The 10,999-nt window shown below is 43.1% G+C and overlaps 1 protein-coding gene across 1 annotated transcript; it reads right to left on the reverse strand.

The window, feature by feature from the left end:
* Positions 1 to 652: 652 nt before the first annotated feature.
* On the reverse strand, positions 653 to 10,680 carry LOC139474390 (lambda-crystallin-like). The gene is made up of 6 exons (XM_071257381.1): positions 10,600 to 10,680; positions 6,969 to 7,203; positions 5,458 to 5,619; positions 4,656 to 4,850; positions 1,982 to 2,087; positions 653 to 1,077 (listed from the first exon to the last, which is right to left on the reverse strand). Exons 1-6 carry the CDS (start codon positions 10,653 to 10,655, stop codon positions 860 to 862), a joined length of 972 nt encoding a protein of 323 aa, XP_071113482.1. The 5' UTR covers positions 10,656 to 10,680; the 3' UTR covers positions 653 to 859.
* Between the last annotated feature and the right edge of the window lie 319 nt (positions 10,681 to 10,999).

Raw genomic sequence — 10,999 nt, forward strand, 5'->3', positions numbered from 1 at the left:
GTCTAGTGCTACAGCGTTCGCTCATAACACCGACGGTGCCGGTTCGATTCCCTATACGGATACAATGTGTGAAGCCCTCTTTTGGTGTGGCATGTCAGGTGTTGGCTGGAAGCAGCGAATCAGGCATTCACCAACACCGAGAGACACAAATGGATATTGCTGTAATGTTGAATGTAGACTAGCCAAAGGAAGTTTTTTCATATGACTACAGCGGATCTGTCGTGGCATGGCAAATTTGAGCAGAGATGTCTGGACAGGTGTGGTATATGAACGTAGAAAAATAACATGGTGTGAACAAAAGAGGATTAGTTGGTAGGTAAAACGCCTATAACACACATACCTCTTGACGCTATACCCAAGTAGGCCATTTTCAAAGATTATGAAATAAATGCGATAACTTCATTGGATGTTTGTAAAGTGAGTGAGTGAGTGAGAGAATTTGATTTTACGCCGCTTTTAGCAATATTCCTGCAATATCACGGCAGGGGACACCAGAAATGGGCTTCATTCATTGTACCCATGTCGGGAATCGAACCCAGGTCTTCGGCGTGACGATCGAACGCTTCAACCAATAGGCTGCTCGATTGTCCTGTTTATAAAGTAGCAATACTGAAATACGTAGGGCAAATAACAACTCCCAACTAATTACCTCTGCAATCATATTTAATAGTATTGTGTCAGTGCCGTATTTATCTTGTCTTAACGTTACACTACAACGATCTGATGGACATGTCCTCAAGAAGCCCCCAAATCGGCATCTTCATGGCCCTTGAGAGCTCCGTGCCTACTCATAAATTAAACATATTCGCATAGTTTCTCGCATCGGACACCAGTTTTCATTTCCACGGCCATGTTGCTTCTACTTGTCGTTCAAGTCCCTCTTTAGTTTGGCCAGGCCGAGAAGTCTCCTATCCCGCCATTGTCGTCTGCTGTCCAGCTCAGACACCGGACCCGCCACCTGCTCCATCTCCTTCTGCACGCGCTCCATTGTGTCACCATCCATCACTTCCGGGTCACCGGCTGACCTCTGAACGCGAAGGATCATGTCCCGGTAACGTTCACAGTAGCTTAAAAAACCTGAAATGTGAAACGGGCAACATCATTTGTCTGACGGATAGAAATAGACTAACATCTAGTCTCTGAAATAAACATATGTATAGGATAAAACACTCCCGAGGGTTGTTATGATATTTAAAACCCGCATCCCGAGGGATTTTCCGAGGGTATTAAATATCATAACAACCCGAGGGGAAGTGTTTTATCTTACTTATAAACCGAGAAAAGAAACTTAAAACAACATTTATCAACATGTTTCGAACATACTTTCCATGAACCTTAGGAAACGGGCGTAAAATATCTGTTGCTGGCGTACGGATCTTGAAAAGGACATTCTAAAAACCAGTGAGGCTTATCTGTAGCCTTGTGGTACACTCACATGTTACAATCTGAACGGAAGATAAATTAATAAAATACCCAGGACATTATATAAAATCTCTGGGATATTATAACACATTATATACCAAATATGACTTAAATATCCTAAGAAATCCCAGGGACATTACAACATCCCTGTTTATGAGATTTTACCCGAATAGAGAACAATAGGATGACGTCACCGGAGGTTTATAACGTACAGAAATAAATAGTTGTTCAGTTATCATATTAAAAATATAATAAAAGGGAGCCCAGTGACTCTCTTCATTTTCACATACTGCAGTAATCTAGACTTGCCAAACATTATAGACTCGCATTGGCTGTATTTGATATATATTTGTATCAGGGTCTGTAAGACAGACTAGGATCGAAACAAACTTGGGAGATTGACCACGGTCTAAGATGCAATAGGCATGTACAGTCACGGCTCAAGACATGCGTGTGACAAAGCATTTTGAAAACCAAATAGCCACAGCATGATATCACCCCTATCACACGCACCACGTACACATACATAACCCACGTCACACGCACGTAGTGTACATACCCTCTGCGTTAAGATAAGCTGTTTCGAAAGGTCCAACAAAGGCATATCTCACACCAAGGCCGGACGACATCACGCGGTCGAAGTCAGCAACGCTAACAATGCCGTCCTGTAGGGAACATACAACATAAACCTATTACAATCTCACCATGCCGTCCTGTAGGGAACATGCAACATAAACCTATTATAATCTCACCATGCCGTCCTGTAGGGAACATACAACATAAACCTATTACAATCTCACCATGCCGTCCTGTAGGGAACATACAACATAAACCTATTACAATCTCACCATGCCGTCGTGTAGGGAACATACAACATAAACCTATTACAATCTCACCATGCCGTCGTGTAGGGAACATACAACATAAACCTATTACAATCTCACCATGCCGTCGTGTAGGGAACATACAACGTAAACCTATTACAATCTCACCATGCCGTCCTGTAGGGAACATACAACATAAACCTATTACAATCTCACCATGCCGACCTGTAGGGAACATACAACATAAACCTATTACAATCTCACCATGCCGTCGTGTAGGGAACATACAACATAAACCTATTACAATCTCACCATGCCGTCGTGTAGGGAACATACAACATAAACCTATTACAATCTCACCATGCCGTCCTGTAGGGAACATACAACATAAACCTATTACAATCTCACCATGCCGTCGTGTAGGGAACATACAACATAAACCTATTATAATCTCACCATGCCGACCTGTAGGGAACATACAACATAAACCTATTACAATCTCACCATGCCGTCCTGTAGGGAACATACAACATAAACCTGTTACAATCTCACCATGCCGTCGTGTAGGGAACATACAACATAAACCTATTACAATCTCACCATGCCGTCGTGTAGGGAACATACAACATAAACCTATTACAATCTCACCATGCCGACCTGTAGGGAACATACAACATAAACCTATTACAATCTCACCATGCCGACCTGTAGGGAACATACAACATAAACCTATTACAATCTCACCATGCCGTCCTGTAGGGAACATACAACATAAACCTATTACAATCTCACCATGCCGACCTGTAGGGAACATACAACATAAACCTATTATAATCTCACCATGCCGTCCTGTAGGGAACATACAACATAAACCTATTACAATCTCACCATGCCGACCTGTAGGGAACATACAACATAAACCTATTACAATCTCACCATGTCGTCCTGTAGGGAACATACAACATAAACCTATTATAATCTCACCATGCCGACCTGTAGGGAACATACAACATAAACCTATTACAATCTCACCATGCCGACCTGTAGGGAACATACAACATAAACCTATTACAATCTCACCATGCCGTCGTGTAGGGAACATACAACATAAACCTATTACAATCTCACCATGCCGACCTGTAGGGAACATACAACATAAACCTATTTCAATCTCACCATGCCGCCTTGATGTCATAAAAGCATGCCCTGTGTATGAATCTGATGTTGAAGACGGCAGTCATTTCAGGATTGTTGGAAAGAAACATCCAACACGAACGTTTCCAACTCGCTATATTAACACATAATTAATCTTCATATGTTGCAGACCCGTGAAGATCCGGGGTAGAATAGGTCTTCAGCAACCCATGCTTGCCATAACAGGCGACTATGCTTGTCGCAAGAGGCGACTAACGGGATCGGGTGGTCAGGCTCGCTGACTTGGTTGATGCATGTCATCGTATCCCGGTTGCGTCGATCGATGCTCATGATATCAATCATTGGATTGTGTGGTCCAGATTCGATTATTTACAGACCGCCGTCATATAGCTGGACTATTGCTGGGTACGGCGTTAAACAACAAACAAATCAGATGTTGAAGTCGCATGAAGTCACCCTGCAAGGCTGTTCAACATGTCCTGGTGTACTTTATGAACCACCTTAAATGTCTGTATGTCCATATATAGAATTGTTGTAGTTGCATTTAAGGTCTGAAAATAGATTTGAATTTGACTTTCCCATACTGCCAGGTGTTCTTTAGCAAACCTAATAGTCACAGTTAGAAGAACAAACGTGTCTGTGAATAATATGCAATTCTGTCGGTGCACTGTTTGGGGGCCGACCATTTATTATTCCGGAATTGGCCTCAGGTTTAAAAATCATTGTTCGTTGATCATGCTGGTTGTCATTGTGAAACAATTAAGAAATGGTGAACTCCATCTTTCAGTGAATTTCTTTTGTACGTCTTGAAGCAGTGACCGAAACACACATTCTGTCTTTAGCAAAACAATGGTGCCGTAATATGTTTACCATGATGCTAAGATTACCATGGTGACCAATGTCTTGAGCTAACGTTTCCATGGTGACGTACCATGTTTACCCTATTTCTAACATTTCCATGGTGACATAATGTGTTTATCCCGATGCTTACATTTCCATGGTGACGTAATGTCTTTGCTCTAATGCTAAGGATTACCATGGTGACGTAACGTATTTACCCTGATGCCAACATTTCCATGGTGACGAATGTGTTTACTACAATGCGAAGAATAGCATGGTGACCTATGGGGATGCTAACATTTCCATGGTGACGAATGTGTTTACTCAAATTCTAAGGATTACCATGGTGACCTAATGTATTTACTCTGATACAAAATAGCATGTGATGTATATGGTATATGCTAATATATTTACCCTGATAAGACGCCACCCTTCCCCCATGATAGCGTACTGGATTCGGTTGAGGACGAAGCCGTCAATCTCCCGGTTGAGAACGATGGGGTCCTGACCGATGACGTCCATCAACGTCCTCGTCGTGGGTACGACGTCTTCGGCAGTCCAAGGGGCGGGGATAAGTTCCACCAACGGGGCATAGAAAGGTGGGTTGGTCTGTGTGGGGAACAGAAACTTGTGGCATCAGATATAAGAAGACATTTTATACGTGATCTGTCCTGTAGGCTGATGTCTTGAAGGATGGGGCGTTGGACTAAATATCAAGCCCTAAATTTGTTTGTTTATTGTTTAACACCGCACTTTGTAATATTCCAGGAAAATGACGGCGGTCTGTAAATAATCGAATCTGGATCATACAATCCAGTGGTTGCCACCATGAGCATCGATTTCAATTGGGATACGATGACATGACCGTTAGTCGCCTCTCACGACAAGCTTGGACTACAGTACCAACTCTTCATTGGGGCCATGCCCTAAAGAATGTGTTCGCTTGGTTGAATTCCTCTAACATGCTGAGTTAATTGGATGGATCCTTACGGTATGGAATGAATGAAACGTGGTAACCTATTTTGTGGATGTAACGAACGTGTTTACCGGGATGAATGCATTAAACAAGGTAACTTGGTTGAATGGATTGCATTTCTCTTATTGGTAGAATGTCGCGAATATGTTTACAGATTGAAATACATTGAATCCGTTTACTTAATCAGATCTTTGAAAAGGTTGTTCGTTGGTGGAATGCACTGAGCTTGACCTCACATACCGGGTGGACGACGATGAACCTTGACCTGTTGGATAGTTTTTCGGAGATCAATGATGGTAGCAAGGCGCTGGTTGAGCTCGCCAGGATCACATCGCCCGACACCAGACTGTCCAACTCGGCCCATACTTTCTGTTTGAGCTCTAGCCGCTCCGGGACACATTCCTGTGGCAATGGAGAAACATGACATATATCACTCGTCCTTCAGCGTTCCATGCGCAGCAATAACTCAGTTTCCCTTTCGCTATCTTTGCACAGCCATGTATCTCATGCGTCTTCACACGCTCCATGCGCCACCATGTACTAGTACCCAGGTCTATATTGTCCTTAAACACTTTCCATATGACCATACATGCGCCACCATATACTAGTACCCAGGTCTATATTGTCCTTAAACACTTTCCATATGACCATACATGCGCCACCATGTACTAGTACCCAGGTCTATATTGTCCTTAAACACTTTCCATATGACCATACATGCGCCACCATATACTAGTACCCAGGTCTATATTGTCCTTAAACACTTTCCATATGACCATACATGCGCCACCATATACTAGTACCCAGGTCTATATTGTCCTTAAACACTTTCCATATGACCATACATGCGCCACCATATACTAGTACCCAGGTCTATATTGTCCTTAAACACTTTCCATATGACCATACATGCGCCACCATATACTAGTACCCAGGTCTATATTGTCCTTAAACACTTTCCATATGACCATACATGCGCCACCATATACTAGTACCCAGGTCTATATTGTCCTTAAACACTTTCCATATGACCATACATGCGCCACCATATACTAGTACCCAGGTCTATATTGTCCTTAAACATTTTTCTTATGACCATATATTTCAGTTGTCCTTAAACGTTACATGCGCGGACATAAAAACTGCTGCGCAAACGAAAGTTTACACTAATTTTGATGGTGGCTAGAAAAGAAAAAGTTATGTGATGGTGATGTATGTAATATTGCTATAATCGTTGTGTTGGGGGACTGTTGTCAGCCTAGTGACAATTTGATAACGTTTGTCATTTTTGCTCAAATTCAGTTTTCAAGCATACATACTTTTGCACGGCAGTTCATATCAATTACTCTCAAATAAACCTTACACGACCGTCTATGTCGCTGTCATCAAACATAACTTGCGCATTGACTTAGCACACTTGACCTGAGACAGATCTTGTCAGGATCGGGGCGGGGAAGAAGGCATTAAAAGGCACCTTGATACTTATAATAATAAATCTTAGCCTCTAAAGATGAATAACCGCGAATAGCTGGAATATTGCTGATGTGGCTTAAAGCAACACTTACTCACTCACGCTAAACATGAAGAAGAAAAACCACGTGGCTCTAACCAAAAAACACGCACAGCCCCCTCAATATCAATTGTCCACCCCTTACACATACCTTCCAGTTGTGATCTGACATTACTTAAATATATTACATATTACACACCACGTTGATATTGTCCTTACACAGATCTGGAAAGGATCATACCTGGATGTAGAAGGCGCCTTGAACACAGTCCTTGACGGAGTCCACGGGCGAGATGCGGTCCCGCTGCTGCTGGGCACTGAGCGTCCCCCGGGGCAGCCCCTCCTTCTGCAGCTTGTCCAGCTGGACCCGGATGTCCTCCAGAGCCCGGGCCACCTGCTCCGGGTCCACGTCATATAGGCTGACTTCGTACCCCGCACAGGCGAACAGCATACACCAACTCCGTCCAATCAGGCCACTGTCAACACGAGACAGACTGACTGCAAACCACACACGCGAGACGGCATTTATTTGTAAAAGGTGACTATACTTGTCGTAAGAGGCGACTAACGGGATCGGGTGGTCAGGCTCGCTGACTTGGTTGATGCATGTCATCGATCCCAATTGCGTGGATCGATGCTCATGATATCGATCACTGGATTGTATGGTCCAGACTCGACTATTTACAGATCGCCGTCATATAGCTGGAATATTGCTGAGTGCGGCGTTAAGCAAAAAAACAACCAACCAACCATTTCTTTATCAGGGTTAGGTGTCGCGGAATAAATGCCGATGGACTGGCTGACGGGTGCCATCAATTGAACGTGTTTTAGCGCGTGGTATTTGTGTACACGACCCAATAAACAAAACCACACGGTAAGTTAGCGGTACAAATTCTGAGCAGGGATTTGGGATCGGAAGAAAAAAATTACGATATTTTGAACTTCTGAAGACGCTAGCTCCCAAAGTACGGCTTCGATTTTCTTCATCTATGTCTCATTATGTAGCTAAATGTATTGGCTTGAAATAAGTGTGAGTTTTATAGGGTTTTTACAGTGGACATCGTTGAATTCGTCCTGGAACGAACTTGGTCAGTTGACCTCGTCACATCCCTTTCCTTTTATAAAGTACACTGACACTGGGTGCGACCATGTATCTTGTAGCTGCTATATCTTGCGTTACAACCCCATGTGTCTGCCACAGATAGCAGACCTTACTGCAATTCTTGTTGTAACCGAGCACGGGCTGGGGCGTGGTCTTGACATTCCAGTAACAAGTGAGCAATGGATTCAGGTTGATTGCAAGATGAACAGTGCTTTTTGTTACCGAATCTGAGGCGTGAGATGGCAAGTTCAACTTTCCTTTCATTTAAGTATGAGTACGGCTTTTGGTGGATCTTGGGTTGAATTTTGTATAGCCATCTGCCGATCTTACTTGCGTCCCACTGGGCTTGTCATCTTTGGGCTATGGAGGCACTGCGTTTGCTAATTTACTGAAGGGAATAGACTGTGTCTCCGCTTTGTCTAGAGCTAGCTTTTTGTCTAGAGAGCTTTTTTCTTTTTTTTTATGAATATGAATGTGAGAAGGGATCCAACACAGCTCCACCTGTTGCCCCTGGTCCGATAGTTTTGTAATTTCGTTTGGATTATTATTGACTGTGTCTGGTCTCGAGTTTGAGTTTCTGCCGCTGATGGCTTGGAGCGCACTCAGCGAGTTTTATAGGATGACTGCCTTTGCTTCCAGTATGCGTTTGAATGCATGATTAATTGCCTCCAATTCAACAGTGAATATTGATTGACCATCAGGCAGGCGAACCGAATGTGCTTGAGGTTTAGAGCTGTGGACATGGATCCCGTAACCAGCAGTGTTGTTGATAGGATTCTTGGATCCATCATTATATATATGGGCCTAGCTGTGCCAGGTAGTTTGAATTTTAGTGATAACAACTGATCGCAGTAGTGTTGGGTTTTCCTTTTTCGGGACTTCTGATGTTAAAGCAGTGTCAACTTTGGGAGTTTGTAAAGTCCAGGGAGGGTGTAACCCTTGGTAGTGACTTTCTGGAGGCTGAATGTCATTACTTCGGATGAGTTCACGTACTAATATCCCGGATGGCTTTAGTGAGGGATATTTCCGAGCTAGTGCTTCATCTCGTGTGTTTTTCATTTGGACTTAACTGACTGTCGATTCGTAGCCGGATTTAAATCACGTGATCAAAACTCAATGATGATTTGTTTTTCGGTAGTAAAATGGATGTTTCTTGAAAAGCGTACTTTGAAATTTGTGTTATTACTGTAAGTAATATTCCTTATCGGACGGAATGTCTTGTTTTAACTTTATAAGAATTAGCACACATCCAACCACCTTCGTTAATTCATCATCGCGATATTTCATGATTCTAGTTCAAGTGGCTTTGCGACCTTGAGATCTGCCGCCTATATGTAGCTAGCGGCGTTTTCTACACATACTTAATTACTCGTAAATGATGATCTACGAGTACTCAATTTTCTTGTTTTCCTACCCGTTTCAACCTTAGCTATAGCCACCCAGTAGTATGCTCGTCCTGTGATGTGTACAACCCGTGTTAATGAGAAGCGTGAATGATGATACATCACAATACAGGCAGCGTCTCTCCAATCACAGATGGTCGATGTAGGTCATCTGGCCTTGTGGGCCCACCATACCAGCTCGGATGACACACTAGCACACACATGACTAGGCATAACGGAGAGTAATATATCCATCTATCTGTCAGGATTGTAACCGTCTACCATGCACTGGAATGTTTGTTCAAATGTTTCAAACAAAACATGTGCATTGATGACGTAAGAGTGTACAATGTTTGCATATCAAAATCGTATGAATTTGAAATGTGGAAAAGTCAGGCAGGTTATTTTTCAGCCACAGAAACAACCACCCAAATGCGGTTCTGCAGTCATCACCACCTCAAGTAATCATCCGTTGAGTGTTGTGTAGGGGATGTGATTCATAGGGCATTTGTACCCACTTTATTGAAAATAGCAATCTGAACGGAGTTGGGCGTTCCCAGATTATATTAATTTAATTCCAATAACTTGATTGTACAGAATATGTGAAGATATAAAAGTACAGGGGAAGATTGCCACCGCTGTTCCTTCTTCAAATAACCTAGGTTACGATAACCCTAACCCTAACCATACCTAAACTATTTTTAATACTTCTAGCCTGGTGTTATGATTTTTTACGACGGATGTCAACAAGTATATAAACATTGTTTCAAAACTACCGTGCGTTGATATGATAGCGCGTGTATGGTATAACCACGCCTGTCTATGGTATAAATGTGCGTCAGTGAGAACAACGACGGATGTACAACACGTCTCAACCAGCCCCACGTGCCCGTTAAGTGTGGTCACTGACGCCGAGACCAGTGAAGACCCGGGGTAGAATAGGTCTTCAGCAACGCATGCCTACCGTAAAAGGCGAACATGCTTGTCTAACGGAATCGGGTGGTCAGGATCGCTGACTTGGTTGATGCATGTCATCGTGTCCCAGTTATGAGGATCGATGCCCATGAAGTCAATCACTGGTTTGTAGGGTCCAGACTCGATTATTTACAGACCGCTGTCATATAGCTGGAATATTGCTGGGTTCGGCGTTAAACATCAAGCAAAGCAAAACACTGACGTCGAACTGATTGAAGCAGACTCTTGGGTAAAATACTCAAGAACACTGTGTCACCTGACAAACTGATGCTGGGACAACGTGTCACTGAAGCAGAGCCTGATCCCCAAACCCAAACCTCATCTGTACACCCCTTAACCACATCCCTCCACCAATAAAAACTACATCACCACCACGTACTGAACCAGGCAAAACTACTACACACTGAACTCACCTGCCAATCACTGCGACTTTCTCCCGTCGGAGGGGCGTGCTGGCTGTGTCCGCCATGATGTGTCGTCTGCTCAGCAAGCTGCGCTACATTCACTGCGCATAACACTCACGGCCGTCACAGAGTTAAGATAAACACACTGACTAGTAACGGTATACCACTTCATGAACTAGTGCAGGAGATACGCGTGTGACATAGTGATGCAGTTATTTTCTGATATGAACTAACGCGATGTATTCTAACGAAATTATTAATTGCTGAGAGGGCACAGTATGTGACATATTTTCAACATGTTCTTCGATGTCACTTGAAAGCTGAAAATGATTTGATCTCGAATCCCACCCGTTTTTAGATCATCTGGCAAATAAAGGTTGTAATATCCCTGGACATAATGACTGGGCAA

This window comes from Haliotis cracherodii, unplaced genomic scaffold (assembly GCF_022045235.1).
Source record: "Haliotis cracherodii isolate W230 unplaced genomic scaffold, xgHalCrac1.p SCAF_3, whole genome shotgun sequence".
Lineage (NCBI taxonomy): Eukaryota > Metazoa > Mollusca > Gastropoda > Lepetellida > Haliotidae > Haliotis > Haliotis cracherodii.

Bases quoted from the DNA above. Each gene is read 5' to 3' on its own strand.
- LOC139474390 (XM_071257381.1), bottom strand. From the start codon at position 10,655: ATGGCGGACACAGCCAGCACGCCCCTCCGACGGGAGAAAGTCGCAGTG. The intron at 7,204-10,599 runs GTGAGTTCAGTG...TCGTGTTGACAG, and splicing joins AAAGTCGCAGTGATTGGCAG to TGGCCTGATTGGACGGAGTT. The intron at 4,851-5,457 runs GTATGTGAGGTC...TTCCCCACACAG, and splicing joins GGTTCATCGTCGTCCACCCG to ACCAACCCACCTTTCTATGC.